Source organism: Rhea americana, unplaced genomic scaffold (genome assembly GCF_003343005.1).
Source record: "Rhea americana isolate MKP2758 unplaced genomic scaffold, rheAme1 scaffold_26, whole genome shotgun sequence".
NCBI classification, from domain to species: domain Eukaryota; kingdom Metazoa; phylum Chordata; class Aves; order Rheiformes; family Rheidae; genus Rhea; species Rhea americana.
This window is the reverse complement of record NW_028186379.1, coordinates 6733030-6755389: the sequence shown is the minus strand read 5'-3', so window position 1 is coordinate 6755389 and position 22360 is coordinate 6733030. Positions and strand designations below refer to the sequence as shown.

Below are 22360 nucleotides of genomic sequence, written 5' to 3'. Positions count from 1 at the left end.
ATACAAGAGTACACAATCCCCAATTACAGAAACTGGCAGAACCTTGCCAGAAATCCACTACTACAAGGAGGAGGAGTGAAGCTCACATTAATTACCAAGCAAGTTCTGTACTAACTTAACCTTGAATGCTTCAAAGAACGTCGGACAATTTTATCTTTTATAGCTGCACTTTGAGAGCAAACTCTTCAGGATAGAAACCACGTCATCTCGTTTCAGTGCAGTAACTCAGCAGATTATAGCAGGTGATTATCTGCTTCTCTTCTAGCACTTACCCCCTAAATATCATCTAAAAGAGTTATCTTACCTATTTTACCCATATCATGATGGTCTGATAAATATATAGTGTGCTCTTACACTACCCAGAGGAGACCAATACAAGTCCAATTGCTGGCTGGAAAAAGCTAGTATTTTATTCAGTAACTTCCTAGACCTACAGGAAGGAAACTAGTTGGTATATATTTATCTCCAAAGGGCAGCCAGAAAAATGAATAGTTAATATCTAAATTTGTGTAATTAGTTTAGAAGTCTTATTAATTAATGCTGCTTGTTCTACTGTCATTTACACCCACTATGTATTTCTCAGTCTATATGGAGTAACTTCATGAGTCAAGTGTCCTACCTTGCATGTGCATGTCTTCAGGATAACCACTTCAAAGGGAAGTCAAGGTGTCCTTAACGCTTTTTGTTAAATAAGTGCACATACCTCTTACAAACGCAAGGAGGTAGACCAGTGAAACAATTTCAAGGTTTCCACAGGAAACTCATTTACTCACATTCATTTTGTGAATATAAGAAGTCAGCTGTCATGTACATGGGGAACAAAGCCATGTATCAACGCCAGGGCGTTTTCTTCCACTAATACATCACAAGGTGTTCTCCATTCAGATTAAGCTTCAACTCATTCCCAGAATATTTTCCATTTCTGAAAATCAATCAGGAGGCAATAGCTATTCTCTGGAACACTCAGGAGTGAGAGCTGCTGTTGAACACTGTACTTTACACTATAGATGCAAAGATGAAATTCTTGTGGGACCAGCACCCCTAGTGCTTTCCTGAACTTCATTAAGAATCTCCTTTCTCCAAACACAGCAAGCGCATTAAAGAATACTGTAGAAGCACTCATTTTAAAGAGGTTTTGAGGGTGATTTTTTGTTTATTTGTTATAAGGCCAAGACCCTCTCTGTTGGGTGCCTGCACAGACCCACACTGGTTTTCAACCCTAAGAAGCCCTGAACTCCCAGGCACCACCAGGCCATGTGCRTGCCACAAGAGTGGCTGCCAGGTACCAAACTCCAGCCATGTATGTCACTGCTAGAGACACATTTGCAGGCTTCCTATACAAAATACTTTTCTTCTGTAAAACAGCAAAAGGAAAAAACAAGAGATAASTTATTTCAACAGAGTTAAAGAACAGACTTCAGTAGAGAACGACAAGGTAACCCTCGTAATGACGACTGCAGTAGGAAAGAGGTCTCACAAAAATATTAATCTTTCTTCAAATAGTTTTCTTCATATTTCCCCACGTCACTGTAAGAAAGGTGTTGCAGAGCGCATTTAGTATTTCAAAATCCAACATACAGGAGAGTTGACAGACTGAACTAACCCAGAGACTTTTTTCATCAGTTGTTTTTGTTTTGGTTCGAGAGTTTTTATACACATTAGAAGACGTCGGTCTTGATTCAACCAATTAACAAAGGAGTGATGAGGCAACCAGATTGGCACAGAGGGACCATAAGAAACTATTTAAGAAGTAAAATTGCTCCAGCTACCACACACGCACAGCATCCTCTCAGAAAACATTATGCAAGAATGTTGCTCTAATATAAATCCCTCTCTGTCTGTATAAACTTTTACTCTCCCTACCAAGCAACTGGCTGCAAGAAAAGCTTGTTTTAAGGAGGAACCATTTGAAACTTCCTTTCAGAGCTCAGAGGAAGCTCTTGCAAGGTCTTTTAACACTAAAGGAAGACACTAGAGTGTAAAGCAAGCTTGACCTAAGATAATTCTCTAGTRAATTTAATCACCAGTTGCCATTATTTTGTCATCAGGACTTCTCTTTAAGACCACACAGAACTTACCTGCTTAGTGCAAAAGTGACAGACCGCTAGCATTTAGAGAGAAAAATTTTAGCAAGTTTGTGTACAAACCATATTTGGCAAGCATCCCTATTATCACAAGGGATCCCAAAAGCATTGTAAAAGTTATTTTGGCCAGCATCGCTTTAAACTGTGCCCAGACAAAAAGAGTAAGGTATGTAAGAGGAACTTCAGGAAAGTGAGGCATGGCTGAGTTGATGTTCACAGGGACAATTTTAATTCTTGCTCGGGAACTAGGAAGACAGTGTTTTTAGAAGGTAAGGCAGAGGGAACATTCCTCCCCCGAGCCCAGACAGCACCACAGACACTGCAGTAATAKAGAAGGAAACTGAAATCGTTAAAAAAAAGTAAATAAATAGAAAAAAAAATCAGGAAACAGAGGGAAAACAGAGCAGAAACCTGCAACATATATACAGTAATAACTACAAACATGTAAGGAGGGATGAGCATTCAGAAACATGCAGGATCATTTTGATGCACTCTCTTCACCAGTACTTACATCAGTGTTTATTCACACTTTTCTGAATCACATGTCTCTGCTCTGATATTCACTCCTTCCTATTCAAAACCCTCAGAAGCTACTGAAGTTTGCACAGAAAAGCAAACCAAAAAAGCCCACTTAACATCCAAATCAGTCACCTTCAATTATACCTACTAATACTCTCCCCTGAGTGTTAAAATCTAGTGCCAAGAGCTTGACAAAAAGTGGTTCAGAATTTGGCATAAAAGCTACTAGTATAAAACTAGGATAGGTGGATACTATTCAACTGAGTCCCCTCAAAAGGTGTAAGTGCAGAGGAAATTCTTGTGTTGATAGTACACACCAGAAGGACAGACTTCAGCAATGAGAGGTGGTGTTTTTGATATCTTACAGAAACCCTGTGGTTGACAGCCTAATCGGACAGAGCAATAGCTCCATTTTTCTTCTAAGTGAGGAAAGAACAAAAACAAACAGACACTGCAAATGAAGGAGCTTCAGATAGGAAGTCAGATGAGGTAGGTAAACCAATCCTACTCAGAGCTTTATCTTCAACCCCTCCATCCCCCCAACCTCCCTCTACAAAAAGATGACTTACCACTACAAAGATATGGAAACAGTGTTTTATACACATGCAAGGTAGGAAACAATAAAGAAGATAGAGTAGATGGGCTATTGTGAGAACAGACCTATTTGTGCACCACAAGCTGTGGGTATAGAATAAATTAGTGAGAGCCAGTAAACGTAACAGTATGAGCAAATAATTTGCCATTATGCCACCACTGCAGAAGAGCAAAGAGGGAAAAAAATAAAAATAAAAAGAGGAAGAATCAGTATTACATTTCTGCTTCTGAGGAGGTTTTGGCCAAGTATTTAAATCTGGACTTGCATTAAGTTTACTGAGCTCTTACACCAGCCAGGTCTGACATGGACAAGCTTTCAGTCAAAGAGAGTGACGGCATCAGGAAGTCAGCATTCACCAAAGAACCCATTTCAGCATTTTTTATGGTTAAGTCAGAGAGCAGAAGGGAAGGCAGTTATCTGAATTGCTCAGAAGGCTCTATTGTTCCCTCTTCCAAAGGATTTTTCCCCGGCACAGAACGGGTGGTGTGTGCAAAGCAAGCCAGAGGTGGGGGAAGGGATAGAGGCTTGTGGATGAAGAGAGAAACAGAAATATACAGCTTTAAATATGGATGTCTTAATTTTAAAAGTGATTTCCTACCTCCCACTGCAAGTGAGGCGGGATATTTCTGATCTGAAGTTTCCGACTCCTGCAGATGAATTGAAGAAAATAGTTATAAAAAAAAAGCAAAAAACAATCATTACAAGATAAGACTACACATGACAGTCTCCACATTTAAGTATCTTTCCTACTAAGAGGGACAAAACCAAACCCACAGCTCAAAAACAACAAATCACCAGGAGGGAACATCAGGTCAAAACCATGTGAAGTCCAAAGAGCTGGTACAGTAATACTCGTTACATATTTGACAGCTGTTACATGTCATGGAGTCTCTACTTGAAGACTTTTGATTTAAGCTTTCAGCTCTAGACTATCTAACTTTCTGCACTATAAATGGGTGTAATAATCTCATATGTTTTTATTGGCTATTCCCTCTTACCCCTACTTTTTTTAAATTCACCAAAAGGATACTGCAAGAGCCTGTTCTTTTTCACACACACAAAAAAGGAATAGAAAATGGATGCATGCATTTGTTTAGAGATTAAGCTGTTCATTAACCTACAGGACTACACTTTAACATTTGCATGGAAAAGGTTCCTTATCTCTGCAATGGGGGGGAAAGGGTAGAAATCAGCAAATTCATTGTATTCCCACCACTACCACCACCAATCTACACCAGTTGTGGCTTATCTAGTAAATAAATTTTCCCCTTTGAAGCGCTGCTGCGAAGCCTGGCAGTGCGCTGCCTGCCTTGGCAGCCGAGTCCTTTGTCTCCTCCCTTCCCCCAAAGTGGGGGAACAAATAAATGCCAGAGATGCCACAAAACCCTTGGGATTTCCAAGAATGTGTAGATTAACGCAGTTGCAGCTGGGCTCAGGTAGTGCGCGCTGGTTGGGTCAGTTTGGCTACTCTTGTAAGAGACCATAAGCTCTGAACTGGGGGAGACAGAAGGGGGAGATACATACTGATCAAGCCAGGAAGGCCACAAGTGCATTTTGGTTCAGCAAAAACAGCTGAAATAGAGGTCTTGTGTTCAAACACAGAGTTTTACTATTTTAACTGCTCAATACTGACCTCTCACAAGAAAAACCCTTCAAATTTTAAGGACTTGTTATAACGCAATAGAAGTTTGTTAAACTTACACAGGCCAGTAAAATCTTGCGACAAAACAGGTTTTAGAGATGCTCCTGTCTAGCAATAAAATCGAAGGCTTTCATTTTCCCTCTCGGTTCCTTTTAAAATACTCTCCTTTCCSCTAACACTGCCACCCACACACTCGGACCGGCAATGAACGTTACATCTTGAAATGCTTTTCTCCAAAGAAATGGATGCAACTAGATGCTTGATGCAGAAAGATTTTTTTGCCCAAAGTTCTCCTCGCTAGTAGTTTCTACCTCCAATGCTATGGTGGCCACAAGATCAAGAACAAATGTGTTTTCTCAAAAAAAGAAAAAGGGGGGAGGGAAGGAAACATGAACGGGTCTCAGTTACACAGTGCTTGTTAGCTTTTTTCAACCCTTCTCAAGCAAGTGAGAGCTATTTCGTCATTCGATCACGCAAGGAGGCCTGAAGGTAGAACAAAAACTGGAACCTCCCACAGCCCCTTTTAAGCCTTTATTTCCAATAAAACAAAGGAAGAGTGAGGAACTGCTTCACTGCGACAGGGGGGAAAGAAATTCCTCTAAGCCTGCAAAAATTTCCTTAAAGTGTAATCTCAAAGAGTGATACTGCTATGAAACAACCACTCTAAATTAACAAAAAACTGTGCGGAAATATCAAAATAACCTCACACTACAACCTGAAATTGGAAAGTTTGGCCCTGAAGTAGAAAAGATAAAGGAGATGTTCTTCTAATATTAAAAATACTGGGAACTTTAACAGGTAACAATCCCAAACCACAAAATTGGCACTCAATACTCTATTCAATGTGCTTCAAATGTCATGCCATTAGTCCCTCACACGTGTAGATTCAAATTAAAATTCATGAGTTTCAGAGCAAGCAGTGCCACTCGTAGTAGAGGAACGTAGTAGAGGGACGGGACATCCCTCCTACCTACCAGGGGGCTCTCCGCAGCTCGCCACCACCCAGAATAAACAACAAACGCTGCTTCTGAGCAACGGGTATGGTGAGAAAGAAGGGGGAAAAGTCCCTTCCAGAAGCACATACCCAAGTTTCCCGCTTATATTTCATTTCAGGAGAAAATCCTCCATGGCTTCAGTATTACCTCCCAACATGCAAAAGATGGACCCCCTCCTCCCTAAAAAAGTCTAGATATATTCTTATATTCACTCAACAATAAAGGACATAAAACAACTCCTTTTTTCTTCCCCCATGGCTTTGAGTGGCTGAAAAGACTGATGCAATTAAAAACTTTGCCAGCCGAGATTGAGAGCACAGAAATAACTTGAGTGTCCTGAAAGGGAGAAAAGGGTGAGAAGCAAGGATGAAATGCCACCTTCAAATTACTACTTCCTCCAACACATATGCAAAGAGTAAAAGAAAATGAGACGCTAAGTACAAAACGGGTGCAGGCCCCCTGCGCACCTCAGTTCATGGCAATAGTGAGACACCTATTGTACAAAACTGAAAGGTCACTTTAACAAACACGAGAAAAACTCTAGGAAGCATTTCATTTAAAACTACTTACACCACAATCAGATGCTGGGCTGCACTGCAGTCAATCCAATTTCAGTCACCCAATGCATAAGTTCTAAATCTAGTCCTTACTTACACATAARATTTTTTTTWAAAGTTTTTTTTAAAAAAACATTATGGCTGTGTTACAATTAGCAAGCAGAAAAAGAAAACAAAAGAAAAAGAAAAAWAACAAACAAAACTTTGTGTGGCCAGGAAGGGAGCAACATGCAAGCAGAGTAAGGTAAAAGGCGACGAGCCCCTTGGAGGCATTTATTTCCATTAGCATCAGCTCTCTTGAAAAGCAAAATACCATCGTATCTGGAAGTTACGTGTGAATCCATGCAGCTTGCGCTCCCTTTCCCTCCCCGCCGTCCTCCCCGCGAGGGGCGCAGGGCCCGCAGGGAGAGCTGGTGCACGGGGAGGGGGGTCGCTCCTGCCCGGTACCTGCTCTGCGAGTGCCCGAACCCAGGCGTCCCAAACCAACCGCAAGCAAGGAGCGAGGGGCAGATCCCCGTCCRCCGCACCGGCTGGCTTTTGGCTTCYGACAGCACGTGTCTGCGCGTAAACACAGCTCTGTACGCTACACGGGGGACGGGAAGAGGGGAAAAAACGTGGGAGCACATCCCCGGAAATACTCTCCGCCCATCTCAGACACTACCAGCTCTTTTTAGGGTGTTTTCCATCCCCCTTATGACCCCATTTCCTTCAGCAAGACGCAACGAGCGCAAAGCGTCCAGCATTACCACATCCTGGGCTGCATGAACACATGAAGAATTTTATATATATATATATATATATATAGTCTTAGGCTTATCTATAACTGCTTTATTACCATAGATCCATTTATTCAATAATTCACCAAAAGTTTTAATAAGTCCTTATAAAAACACTGCCAATTCACGTAAGCCTTGCTTATGAAGCTTTTCCACTTTAAGCATTTTTTTTTTTAATTCATTTCAGTCAATATAAATACATATCTCTAACAGTAATCACCTGGGGGGGAAGTTTTCAGGACTTATGGGAAGGATTTTGCTCTGTATCATATGGAAGTTTTTGAAAGCTACCTGCAGCCCACAACACGTGAACAGATACGTGCGCTCATTTCTGTCCTTCAAACAGCTGAAGGACAGCTTTTATTGGGGAAAGGGGAACCAGTATCTTCCCAGCTTCTGCATCAGGGTCGTCTCTAGCCATCAGGTAAGGACTTACTTCCCCCAAGCGGAACTGCATACATCCCGATCCTGCTCCCGGCTCTGATGGAGGTACCCGGGCTCCACTGCTTCAAGCCCCTGCTGAGGGCTGCACGTTAGCAGGTGCGGACGCTGCCGTGGCTATTCGGCGTTGGGGCTGCGCGCGCCCCTCAAACAGGGAAAAGCGGGCGAAGCGAGGAGGTGCCACTGGGAGAGCACTGGGAGAGCGGCATGTCTGTGCTATACGTACGTGCTGTACGGGTGTTGTAYGGGAAGGGGTGAGGTAGAGTAACAGGAATAATTTACTAAAAGCCACCTTGGCAATCTTTAAAAGCGAAGTCTCCTGTATGCAAACACCGACGAAGCAGGCGGAGGGCCTCCTGTGCCCACGACCCCAGGGAACCCGCCACACATCTGGAGCAATGCTAAACACATCTCGGGGGATGACGACAGCAATTTCAGCCTTCTCCCTCTTTACACATAGCCTCCTTCCACCTCTTCATAGACATCCCTTTTTCCTCAAGCTATCAAAATCCTCTTGGATTAAAAGGGTCTCAAAAATTGGCCGTCTATACCTTTCTGGGTTAAATAAACATATTATGCCACAATCTCATTACATGCTTTATGTGACATTTAGCAAAGACAAATGCACATAAGACTCCCAGCCCCCTTAAGGGATAAGGATTTTAAAAAACAAGAGAGAACATTTATAAAGCCAAAAACAATAAAGTACCACACTTTCTTACAGTTGCTAATTTTTTTTTGTCTCTTAGGTCATCTCTCATAGGTGTCTCAAAAGACTTGTTTAACTCTTTGAAAGAGAGAAACAAGTATCTAAGAGACTGTACTTCTAAATCGCCAGAATATTCGTGCCCTTCACAGACCCCTCTCAGCATCCCCCCCCCCCCGCCCCGAGGGCTGCTGTCTCCTCTTTGAATTACCAGTCCTCAACATAATATTCCACATATATAACTCCACATAAAATTCCATTTCAGCAGCCATATGAACCACATGCGTCAGTGCCTTAAAAAACAAACACCCAGTACAAAGCCTTTTTAAAATCACTTTCTATTAAAAAAATAGTTAAACTATTTGAAACGATCAAACGAACATTGACAATTTTAGTCCACTCAATTGTTTGAATTTAATACCTATGGGACAGAAGGTAAGTTGTCTACCTTTCCCACTTTACGTAACCTGTAAAGGGCAAGTGCTTATTCACTACTTCCATTCCAAGTAGGCGTTACTATATTAGTAACCTGGAAAAAGTCTTGGCAAGTTACGCCAAGAGCACAGTTGTGGCATACGTTAACATCCCTCCCCGGCGCAGCAGCAGGGCTCGTGCTCCCACACTCCCGACAGCCACGCGTGCAGCCATCCTGCAAAGCCCCTCGCTGAAATAACCCCTTTTCTCCCTCAGCTCCTAAGGGCTGAGCAGAAAAAGGACAGTCATTTCCAAAGCAGAGTTCACCGACGGCACAAACTTAACATGAGATACGGAGAGCTGGAGAAGAAATATTTAAATAAATTTTAAAAGGGAGGGGAAAAAAAGAAAATTGTGGACTGTGGTTAACGTCATAGAGTGGGGGGGGGGAACAACCAAAACAACCAAAAACATGTGTGTGTAAAGTGTCTTGCTCTGAACAGCCATAGAAGCAAACAGACTTCTATACGAAACGCAAAACTGCTGTTCATAAACTGAATTTACTGGGCAGGAGGAAGAGGTGTCTTGTGTACTCTGAGACTAGAAAAAATAGGCAAAACACTCCAAAATGCCACACACATGCACACACACTCTCCAGTTTACGAATTCCGCCCCCTCAAGTAGTTTTAAATAGTTAATGCCTGATCACAACAGAATGAATCAATGTTTCTAATGCTCTTCTAGTGAAAAAATACATAAAAATAAAAAGAAAAAAGAAAAAGAAAAAGGAAAAAAAGGTTTACAGGCCAAACCACCCTTAACTCTGGGTTCACGTTACGTAGTTGAGGGGAAAAAAGCAGCAGCAGGGCCTTTAGCACGAGGTGGGGTGAGTTCCCCTTGCTGTGAACAGGTGATGTAGCAGATGAAGCCCCCAGCACAGCTTGCCCTGCAAGAGGGGCTGCAGCCTGAGCCGATCTCCTGACTGCACAGCAAAATGTCACTCATTTAAGTAATCTTCTCCGTCTTCAGGAAGTTGTTCAAGGCTGGTTCCTCAAAGTACCTAGCAAATAGTTATGACCATCTGAATAAAGCTTACTAAACATGCACTTTAAGCCATCTTTTCCTACATATATTTCTATTATCTAATTTACTTACTCCTTAATGAGCAGCTCTGATAAATACAAAGGGTCACATTCCTTCTCTAGAAAGTAAGTATACTGAATTTCTGTCAAAATGCACTTGGGACCAGTAAACTGGCAAGTGAGGCTTTTGCATCATTTCCATTAAAAACAGTTAATTTCTAGTGTACATAGCAAGGCATATGGAAGGCACAGTTGCTGTATTTTACCAAATCAAGCTATTAGCTTATGAACCAGAAAGTTCATCTTGATTCCTTATCTGTAGGAAGAATAAAGGAGAATGGTTTCAAATACCTACTAGTTCACAAACAAGACTGGTTTTTATTTTTACGCATGCTGATCTGGATAGTGGGATACATGAAGAGGAAATGCTCCTGCTCCAGTTTCAGACCCAATGCAGCAATTCGAGCAGACAAAGCTTGAACAAGCCACAGGCGAACTGCAGCGACACTGTCTTGTGATGCCTCGCCGCTTAAGCCCAGACCTGGATTTAAAAGCAGTACTACCACTCGGAATAAGATTTTTTTGTAAAATTTAGATAAGACAATTTTTCCCCCTCTAAGCTCATAAAAATTTGCAAGACATTGGGTTGGACCCTATAACCACAGGGATCTCATTTCGCCCTGCGCACACGAGCCACCAAGGCAGCAGTTCTGCAGGGGTGCGTTATAGCTGCTCAAGGGGAGATCTGGCTCACGGGTCACCTCACAGATCACTCTATGCTGAGGATCAAGTTTCCTCCCAGAGCTTKCAAGATACCTAATTTGCTTATAATTTTCCACCAGAACAAATGGTCAGAAAGTTGCGTATGCGGCTAGCGTACTACGTAGCACCGCTCTCTATTTTGAGTCACCCGTTAAGCTTCTCGCACAAAGCTGCATCTGCTTTCAGGATAAACTCAAATATCTCATGTGTGAAAGAGACTGGATTTTTGCGAGTGGGACATTGCTCAGGAAGCACAACCAGAAGACTAGTATTAGCACATCCAAGTTAGGTCATGCAGTACAGTTAAATCAACTAATGCAAGATTGACTACTTTTTTATTTATTTATACAGATAAGCTGGACAGCACGTTTTCACTTATTACCACGTGCTCCAGGATTTTATTTTGACAATTCTGCACACTACTAATTAGACTAAAAGCTTACATTATATGTAAATTCCCACAACCGGCCCACAAAGACATTTTAAAAAAGAAAGCTCTAGATTCTACCATTACCATATTAATGCTGAATTTCTCAYTTTTTCAAATTTGAAAAAACTTACATTTTCCAGATATTGTTAATGATTGAAGGCAATTAAGATTTTTTTAATTAAAGAATTAAATACTGCTTTGAATTTTATGAGATGTTCCAATATCTTTCAGTAGGAAAATGGCCTTTCATCCACCCTTAATTTTGTGGACTCTTGACATTTCAGCCCTTCTTTCCTCTCTCAGGATCCTTTACAGAAACATCCTTTAGAGAAACCTGGGTGGGTTTTTTTGTGTGTGTGTTTGKTTTTTTTGTTTTAAGTTGCAGTTTCTCTTTCTCTCCTCCCCTCCAGAGCTGCTGGGATCTCTGTTCCTCCCACAATTGTACTACTGAGAAAATTTTCTTGACTGAACATTTTAGAGTCATGGTYGCTTGTCATTCCTTCTCCCATCCCATCACTAACTGGCAGCTAACTGGGATTTAGATAATGGCAAAAACACTCAGGAGGCATATGAAGGACCTTAAAAATAACRCCTTTAAAAAGTAAAAGGGCTTCCAAACATGTGAAAAATTTTGTTTATGAACTGTCCTACCCAACTGAGCTAGTAATCCCTTAACGGTGGGACATAATGCCCTACCTCTCCCCTACCCGCCTTCAGCCACCAAGACAGTTAAAGTGTCTTCTGTCCCCTTCCCTACTCGTGATGCCCACGGGGGCTGTGAGTTGAAGCAGCCAATACTGCCGTTGCAGACCGGCTGCAGAGTTTGACATCAGCTGTGAGCAGCAGCTCTGGACTGAGAGCTGCGCAGGGCATCCCCGCGACGTACGGCCAAGTCGGAGGCTGCAGAGCTCGAAGTAAGGGAAGGAAAAGACGGAATTTTGAATTTGCAATGAACTGAGCGYCTTTTAAAATGCTAAAGAAACTGTCTAGGATATTTTAGTGTCATTTYTAAAGAAAACAAGCAAAAGTGGTATAAAGAGATAGGTAATCATGAAAAAAAAAAAGCCAACAAGGTGCTTCATTCCCCACAGCAGTTGCTGGACATTGCCTCACAGCGTCTCTGCTGCGCTCGTCTTCCCCACTACCACAACTTACTCTGTGAAAGAAGCTTGATGGAAGTGTGCGACATTGCTACCAAAGATGATATAAAAGTTTTGGCAATATTTTTGGCTGAGGAGATATGGCACCAGATTAGATCTTGTCTTGAACAAGAGCTCAGTGATTCATCCTTCCTCAATTAAAACATTTCAATAAAATCAGCAACGTTCACTGATAAACTCAGTAGTCACCATACTGCCAACACCAAGTGGTTGTTCAACCACAAGACTTGCTTTCAAAAAGCCGTATTTGCAGGAAATACTGAAATGCTTTCTGGATCCTTTGTGTCACAGCTGTAAGCAGGGAGCCTAACCTATTTTGGTCTTTTTCAGGCCAGGTTCAAGTGAAACTAAGATTGTTCCTGCTCAGTTTGAGTTCACTGTATACTTCAGATTAATCACTCAGATCCAGTTCTGATTTAAGGGGGGCAAAAAAGATAAAAATAATGTAAGGTTTGAAAGAAAATAGCAGGAGTTGCTCCAACTACACTGAGACTAAAATGCACTTGAAAGACTCTGTTACGTAGAYGTAGCAGAGCAGGCAACTCTAGTTGCTACCTCTTCGCTATATTATATCTGATATAAACCCTTCAAGTTGTGAAAAGCTACTCACTTACAGAGCTTAACCTGAGAAAGGTTCTGGTGTTATGGGAGCTGCATAGGGACACATCTCTGTACACTTCCTCCCTGCTTTACCCCCAACACACACACCRGGTAAAGAAAAGCCTGCTTGGTGTCTCTTGGTGTTGACTGTTGTACAAAAACTGGAATAAATCAATGTCCAATTCATAAAATTATCTCAGTAAAGCAAAGTTCCTGTTGGGTCTGAGAAACTGGGGGGAGGAGGGGAGGAAGGTGACAACACRCTGAAGAACTACTGCTGAAAGCACCACCTACCTTTACACAGCTTGCACACTATAACTAGATTAAGTGAAAATTCAGAGTTAAGCAAGATTTCTAGCGCATTTGTAAGCTTCAGCTAACAGACAGGCTCCCTGGCATTTTTAGATGTCTTCCACAGTATAGAAAGATATTAACATGGAAAAAAAAAAAGATGCACTGCTTTGTTTAGGAGTCTGTTCATGTTTATAGATATTACTATATAAAGCTTTTTGCTTAAAAGACAAAAGCAGCTTAAAAACAAATTTAATAAGAGCAAAGAGCATTCAGCATTGCAAAAGGTATTGTTACATGACTGACTATGTTTTAGGCTCTTTCCAGTGTATAAAGCCATCCTTAAAGAAYGTGCATGCATGCAGGGCTTCGTCATGCACCCATTCCAACCAAAACCTGCATTTTTTTAAATTACTTTTTTCATTAAAATGTATTTTATTCAATTTAGCAAGAGGTCAGCTTTTCACAGATGTATAGTAATGGAGCACTTAAAAGATACTATGCTCATCATCTGATGTTCAATTTAAGCCTAACAAAGACTAAAAAAAAGAAAAAAAGAAAAGAAAAAAGAAAAAAAACACCACATGCACACACACAAAAAAAAAATGCAAAAATGTTTTTCTTACTGCTTTCCACCCTTCAATATCAAGACAAATCAAGAAAAACTGAAAGTAATGATGAGAACTTGTTTTAGATCCTCTATACCATCCTAAGTGATTATATTTAGTAGAATTTATACTTGACCAGTCTTACAACAGCAGAAATCTCAATTTTACCAGATATTTCCTGTTAATATTGCTTGACAACGAATAAGATGTTCCTTCTTGAAAAATTCTGCACAACCTTCACTCTAGTGAAAAGTTTCTACTTTGATTTTTTTTTTTTGAATTTAACACACACAGTAGCTAAGACATATCACAAAGATGTCAACTCTCATTTTGATGCTTTAGTAATTGCTCTGCTAGCACACTGAGCTGAACTAACTGGATACCAACAAGAGAAAACAGCTCTCGAGCAGTGGCTCTCGCTAATGGCAATTCCACATAGCCTCAAACTGATTATGACCTGACGCATGTGAGATATAACACGTCTGCTGCAGTGATAAAATACGTGGGTTTCRCTGTTATCTTCACCAAATGTTTTTCCTTCCTTTCTGCTGCCCTGCAGAAGACTCAAAAGCAATTGAAACGGACTACTCCGSAGTTGGGCTTTGTCATTTTTATGCTGAACGTCATCAGATGTAGAATTAAAAAAAAGTCATTGCTTTCTCTAGACCTAAATTGCTTGCTAAAGGAAGCAAACTAGGCTAAAGGTTTTCGGATAGTATAATGGGKTTTTTTTTAATATGTTTGTTTTAAGTAATATTCTCTAAAGCATTCTCCCCAAAAGATAACATCCCATTCAATTGCACAAAAATTGCAGGGAAAGAATAGCACCAAATAAAATTATTCCCTACTTGCACTTATAGAAAGATTATATTATTTAAAACAATTGTCCATTTCTCCCTGCCAAAAAAGTTCTATATTTTCAAAGGCTGAATGTACTCTCTTTCAGTTGGTGATGTAGAACTAAATGATGTACACTTTTTGCATGCACACACAAATTCTTACATGTTAAGGTTTGGTCTGAAGACAGAATACTGAAAATGTAACTTTTGATTAACCTTTATAAAAGTTAAATTTTGTAGCATAGTTACATCCGTGCAATGTCTTTTATGAACACAGGTCTGCATATGTTAATCTCTCCCTTTTCACATGGCAATTAGTTCGGTCAGGATAAATACACTACGCTATTGCAACGCTAATAAATTTGCATTCACATTAAATATTATGTACTGCTATAGTTAAAGCATTGCAGCCTGTGTGTAAACAGCCTCTCTTGCAATTCCTTATATTTACTTCACAAAGATAWTATAAGTTACAATTACATCTTTCATTAAACTTCATTTTTTAGAACTTCCAAAGCAACTGTGCGCTTTCAAAGTAGCTTTGTTGAGCACACACAGRCTTATATAGAAAAATATATGAAAGCAATCCCTGAACTTTCATATCAGGCCGTGATGAAAGCCTTACAGTACCATTCTATTCTGCTCAACCAGAAAAAAAAATTAAAACAACAACTAAAATTGTGCACAAATTTTAAACTTTGCAATAGTTCACAATTATTCTGAGCTCTTATAATTACTTTCAAAAGCAACTTATGTTCCAGAACACTTCTGTACAAGAGGTGTAAGTGTAGCTTCTTTGTTAACCTTTACAGTTACTACATAATAATTTCTTCTATTTTTATAATACTATAAAAATTTGCCATAGCTTAAAGAAGTGGCATAAAAAGCAATCTCTGGATAGYCACTATTACCTTTTAAATAACCCTATTATTTTTCATTTCCTGTCTTACAGAAAACATAGAATATAGTGTATGTTTTCAGGATGAATATCACAGCATTTGCTTTTTCATTGTCACCATAGATCTAAGATATATTATTGTTATGATCAGAGAACAAAAGGAGTTCACATTTCTGTAGTCCTGAAAACTGCTCTCATGTCTTTACGTAGTGCAGCAGATAAACATTTAAACTATTTTAGCTCATTTCGTATTAAAATGAGCACTGTAAATCTGGATCAGTTAGTTTCAAGGCAAAGAAAAGGCCTACACTGTACTACAGCTAACTAGTAGCTTCATAAATAYAATTATCATTAATTTCAAGGTTATTTGCATTTAGCAGCTTATGGTGTTCAAATGCACAGCATTTTGCTAGATACTTAAAACAAGCGTAGGAACAAAATTCCTGTGAATGATGATGATGAGTTTGACCAAGTTTACTAAATTATGTAGCAGTTAACTGCTTCAAAGTTAGTTTGCATAGAGATTTACAAACTTACTATCATGCCAAGGCAATAATTACTATCTTCTTTTTACTGTCATAAAGTACAGATTTGTTAACAAAGATACCTATATTATCAGGTGGTATCTGCCCCCACTGCTAGATTAAGTTGCTTTTACCTCAGAGCCTGGTTTAATAGTTTCAGTATGCCTTTTTAAGCTTTGAAATTCAATCGCTCCATCTGCATACAGATCTGCCCAGCAATTGGGGATTTAAGAACATTTAAAAAAAGAAATAAAAGAGCAGGAGAAAACTAAAAATACTCAATTACCAAAAAAAAAAAGAAAAAAGAAAAGGCATAAGGAAGACTGTGATGTTACAAGATTCAACACCAGAAATAAAAAAAAAAAGAAGAAACATTAGGAGTCACTGCTCATTTTCTGCATACTTCACCGTTCACATACCTTCTTTATTCATCTCCCCCATCCCAAAAATTCAGCTTCTTCCAGATCTTTTTGACACCAGTTTAATGCCTGGCGCTGGACTAAACAAGAGCCACCAACTACCAGCAACAGCCACAACTGGAGCTATCGCACGGCCTGARGCAGGGCGATCACTCCCTGCCCCTCTTCCCCAAACCAGGCTGACAGTTTACACCACACCTGTGCTGGGGTGAAGCTGCTGCTGGGGGCCCTGGGCACTCATCACAGCGGCCTTGGGAAGCCACCACTGGCCAAAAGCAATTTCTTCCTCACAGACTTSCCAGCGACAAAGCTTTACTAAACCTTGGGCAGACTTCTCCATGCTCTGCTTTTCTTTCTTTTTTTCTTTTCTTTTATTTATTTTTTATTTTTTGCTTTGCACATGCTTTTTTTGTGCATGCATGTCTGTTTTGGGGTGAGTTTTTTCAGTTTTTTTCGTTTGTTTGTTTGTTTTTTCAAGGGCACCAACCAAAACGAAACAGCCAGCGACACAAGTCAGAGCTACATCAAACAGAAGCTTTCTGGGATCCCAAAATAAGCACAATTTCCATCAACGCTTCTTGGCTAAAGGAAGTTAAATTAACTTCAGCTTTCATTCGAAAAGCCGTTTTCAAGAGCTGCTCTAACATCACACAGCCCTCCTACCCAGCAGAAAACCGACACAACCACGTCCACAGCGCGGACCTTTCCTGCAGCTCACGCACGCCRACCTCGCGCTTTTGGCGTTGGGATGCTGAACTTCACGCAACCTACGCGAAAGCAGTAACAGGGTAGTAACGAAGCGTGTGGACCAGGTAACGCAAGAATAAGGGCTAGAAAGGAAAGCAATATACATAACCTGAATATTTGGCATGGAGGAAGACGAAAGCAAGCCCTGGGCAACACTCGCTATTCTGTGCTTTTACTGCAGCTAGCCCAACACAAAGGTGAAGTAGGTTTTTACCTCGGTCAATCTAAAAGCTTGAAGTGTGCTACAAATTACAACGATAAATCTTCTAAATCTTTTTTCCAAGGTTATTTTCAAGGAGTGATGTGCGACTGCAGTGTTACATGGGTTAAGCACCTGCTATGTTCCTGAAAGGATAATTTTGCTCATGGCTTGAGTTTGATTAAACAACTGTGGTCCAGYTGTAGAAATTGTGTGGCACGCTGAAACTTCGGGTAAAAGTTTGCACTTCTGTTAAAGACGACAGAATGAGGTATATTTACATGACAATTTCAAAAGCCATTTCTTGTTTAGTAGAGCGGTCAGGGTGGAAGAAGAAAGGAAGGAGACAGGGAGTAGGATATCACACTATTTATGAAAATCCCTTCTCAACTGCATATCAATAGAAAGCTTATGAAAATAGGTATACAACTCCATTTAAATATATTGTTAATGCAAACAAAATAAGCAGTGATTCAAAACAAACTACCAAACTAGAACAAGACTTCGCCATTTGGTATTAGCACTCAGACTATTATCAAGTATCAAATTTAGTATTTAACGAATAATGAATTATAATGAAAGGACAGCTATTTTATTTGACTATAACTTAATGTTACTTTAAAAAGAAAAACAAAAACACACTGTACATTCTAGTGAATCTTTGGATGAAACTGCATTAGCAGTATGAGAACATTTTACGTCACTGCTCCTAACTACCAGCTTTAAATTCAGAGGAGAAATTCAGCAAAAAGGAGTATACAGTACTTTTTTTTTTTTTTTTTAAAAAAAAAGAGCTATGGATAGACATTAACAGCTATCCATTTCTCATTTATTTTGCACAGGTTATTAACCACTTGTGCTGTATTATAAGATACTCCTTTTACTTTAACTGGTAGTAGATCTATAGATCACATATTAAACTACATGCTTATGATCTCTTCATATGTACTTGAAATGAAAAAAGAAAATCTGAATTTTCATGTAGATTTAAATACCTAGCATCCCTGGATATGCATTTCTTATAAATTCCTTTAGTAAATACTCCTGTGCAGATTCAAAGTTCATATAACGAGATATAACAACACTCTTGTTATGGTCAATACGAATAATACTCTCTCTGATTAGCAACGGTAGGTTATAGCTCTCGATCACTGAGTTATGCTATTCCCCATAACCACATAGAATTTGCTTAAATAATTGAACTTCTATAACTGCAAAGCTTGTCATATAAGAACTCTTATTGTTGACCAGCACCAAAACTGTGATCGATACCATTAAAATATACTTAGTACTGAATCATTCTCATTTAACCCTAGTGAATAGTTCTGTCTGAACACTAGAATACCAGTTTTATTAAAAGAACAACATGGTTCAAGTATCCAGTTGCCTCAATAGGAAAGATCTGTGTGTTTTTCACACTGCAGTGGTACACATCAGTACAGACCAACACAGGTGGGAAAGACAGACATCTGTATACAATATTATAGAATTATGAAATAGTTTTTTTAATGAGTAGTTTGCTAATTAGCAATAATATTCCAAGACACAGACAAATAGATTTTAACTTTTCTACCAGAAATGCTGGTTGCCACAAAACTTTAAAGTGTTTTCAACATAATTTTAACTCACCCGAGGAAAAAAAAAAAAAGAGGAGGCTTACATTCTAAGTGTAGCCTATTACCTTAAATTAAATCACTGCCTAAATTCATCAAACATCCTATAGATTATTATGGTTTTCAAATATTGTTTCAAAGATGCATCATTTTGAATTTCTTGCTCTAGAAGTAGCAGGAAAAAGCATGAGCTGTTCCATGGTAATTAGAAATTTGCCRTCATAGAAACACTCTTCCATAAGTACATGGATCAAGTAATCTGCTCTATCGCTGAAAATAAATTTCTGAATGATTTGTTCTGGAATGACTTAAAAAGTTTGCATCTTTTGCCCTTGCTAGGAGATATATGTGTTTTCGTGCAAAACGCTACGACCCGTTTTGCAAACTCCGTCCCCCAAGCGCCTTTCTGCAGCACGCTGAGAACTAGCTCAGGGGCCCTGGGCAGGAGACAGCCTGCAGGATCACCCCCCGGGGGAGAGCTCTACCGAGAAACTGCAGAGGACAACTCCCTCAAGGGAGCTCTTTTCCCTTCTCTTGGCTAGCTCTCTTGCCCTGCTTATTCCTAGAAAATTGGAATTCCAAATCGATATATAAATGCTACCTATTTAACAGGTAACTAAGCGCAAACACAGCAAGTTTTTCACTTCATAACTAACCACCACGTAACATGAAGTTTCAGCAAAATAAATAATTGTAAACACAACTAACAGCTAGAGGAGCATTTTTGTCAACAGCAATATTTTTGCTCACAAAAACTAGAGCTCTAAGTGGAATCAGAATTTCTATGTTTGAATATTTAAGAATCCATTTAGATGAAGCAAGCTCCATTTCTGGAGTGAAAACATACAGAATCTGTACATTTCAAATCTAGAAGTAAAATCAATTTACCAAAACAATAAAACTCTGCTATCTTCAGAGGAGAAAAACATATTAGACACACAGTGTAGACTACGTATTTTAAAATAGCGTTCCTAAAGTTCAGCTGAGCATGAAAGTTAATCTTTCAAAAGTGAACATTCAGCTCCAATTCTGGTCGAGTATACTAATACTAGTAAAAAGAAACTCAACTATTTTTATAAATTCTCCAGATATTTTTAGCTAGTCTCTTCCTAAATTGCAAGTAGTTTTATGGTAATAGCTTTTCATTTATATATTTAACATATTAAACATATTTTTTTCTTTGAAACATTTCTCTGCATTATTTCTCACCAGACTATACTCAAAAGTTCATCGTGATACTAAAAATAAATAAATAAATAAATCTGAAGGCGGCCTTTCCACCTGAAGACCTTTCATTTCTAGACAGTTTCATTCTAATGGTTAGTCCCATACCTAAAAATGTCAGATCCCCCTTCATCTCATCGTTATTTGTGCTCTTATTTTAACTTTATTAAAAACACCGATTGTCTCATTTTCCCTGTGAGAGTCAGTGAGGCCCTTTTCAGATATTTTTTAAAAGGAGGATTTAGCTGGTGCTGATCCTGCTACACCATACAGAGGCAGCACAGAGCAGCAAGGCGCCTCCCTCGGCGCCTCGCGTGCACTCTATGGGAGACAGTCCTTACACTATAGGTTTCTCTTGTGGCAACCACTATGAGAATACGCTTGAGCAAAACAAGTAACATAATTTAACTCAATTTTACATTTCAAACTTAAATATTCCGGGGGGGGAGGGGGGATCCTCCCTACTTTTTAACTGCCACACGTACAGTATTTTAATGCTGACCCTAACGTTGACCCTAATGACACACAGTTTATTTACTAAATACAAAAAGATCCAGCCACAAGCCTAAAGATTTTCTTCCTGGTTAAATGCATTCATCTTTCACCCGCCCACATGCGCACAGATATTGCAGACTTAGAAAGAAGCAAAACCAGGAGAGAATACAGCTGTATAATCTTTTAACTATCTTAAACATCCAAACATAAAAGAGCTTTTCAAAGTTAGTTTGGTTATTTCTGGTGATGAGAGGGAATAACTGTAGTATCCGCGCGGACAGCTGTCCCCAGAGAGGCTGAGGAGCCCCCAGCAGCTCCCTGACCTTCCCAGCGCCCCCAACCCAGGGGCCCAGGGAGATTCTGGAAGCTCTCACAGCACTTTCCACAATATCGTCTTTATTTGGGCAGCACGTGAAGACGCTCACAGCAAGGATGCAGGTTGGAAAGCCACATAAATGCACACACTTGACACGTCCAGGAGAGAGGAGGGGAAAAAAAGAGAGAGAGAAAGAAAAAAGGGGAAAAAAAATGGAAGGAACCTCCAGACTAAAGCCTGGAAATAACACAAATATTTCTGGTAACAGTGTCACATTTTCAGAAAGAAATAAGGAAATGAAAGCTCTGTTTTTAGCTTCACTTTCAACAGTAATTGACAGATAATTCCATACTCTGCATCATTTGTGAAAAAGCATGGACAGACCCATGGATAAACATTTTGCATGTGAAAACAAATTGAGAGAAGACAAAGAGAAATAAGTCCTCTCAAGCTACATAGTGATATTTCAGTATTAGCAAGCACATCAATCCTATTAAAACTTTTCCCCTTATAAAACATGAAAAGCTGTGTCTGTACTTACACTGTATGACATTTGATATTTGCACCCATTCTACATTTATTTTCTGATTTTGAGTAATCAAATTCCAAATGTTCTAAACAATTATCCTTTTTTTTTTTTTTTTTTTTTTTTTTAGTCAAATTTACAAAAATCCCACATCAGTAATGCATTGTTCCCATCTCACTGTACTGGTATAAGGAGGAAGTCACCACAATCATCTTTAATTATGCTATATACCTCGAGGCATTGGTTATCAACAGCCCAAGATGATAAAATCCTGAAAGTGAAGATGACTTCAAGGAGGGGAGCAGATTGAGAGCACGAAAGACATTTTTATACAGGATCTCTTGAAGGCTCACCCTGTCCATTTTTAGATGGGCGTATTTTAATTCTATCTGGGCCCCTCTCACAGAATTTATAGGAGGCATCACATTTTTTAGGTTAGATAGGTAAATCCTAAGCCATTTAACAATTTTTCTGGCCAAAAAGAAGCATTTAAACTCCACCCAAGAGTTAGTCTGAACTCATAAGTACTCCAACACCGCAGAGTCCTATGTGCTGTACTTAAAAGAGCAACTGAAGCAAATAAAATCCCATTTTACAAAAAAATATCACCTTCAAGGTCTCAAAAACACATGGAAAAGCTTTATTACCCGATGATTAAGGGGGAAAAAAGAAAGAGGAGAAGTATTTTTAAACACTTCCTGGTTATATTTTATTATTCTTGAGTTGCATTTCCAAGATATGTTACTTTTTTATTTCTCCCTCTTCAAAATTTATATATCCACACACAATTTAAGGTCCACATACAAAGATGCATTCAGGGTACCTTCCATAAGGGGATGCGGCAAAGAAAGAGCAAGTAGCAACCCTTCAGGATGCAAGTTTAGAGACATAGGTTTTA

The 22360-nt window shown here is 39.5% G+C and overlaps 1 protein-coding gene across 1 annotated transcript in view; it reads right to left on the bottom strand.

Moving 5' to 3' along the window:
* IGF2BP3 (insulin like growth factor 2 mRNA binding protein 3) overlaps positions 1-22360 on the bottom strand; it is a 121263-nt gene that overhangs the window by 89593 nt on the left and 9310 nt on the right. Inside the window, exon 3 of the mRNA XM_085307628.1 lies at positions 3797-3845. Within this exon, the coding sequence (XP_085163754.1) occupies positions 3797-3845 (49 nt within the window). The remainder of the gene's footprint in view (positions 1-3796; positions 3846-22360) is intronic.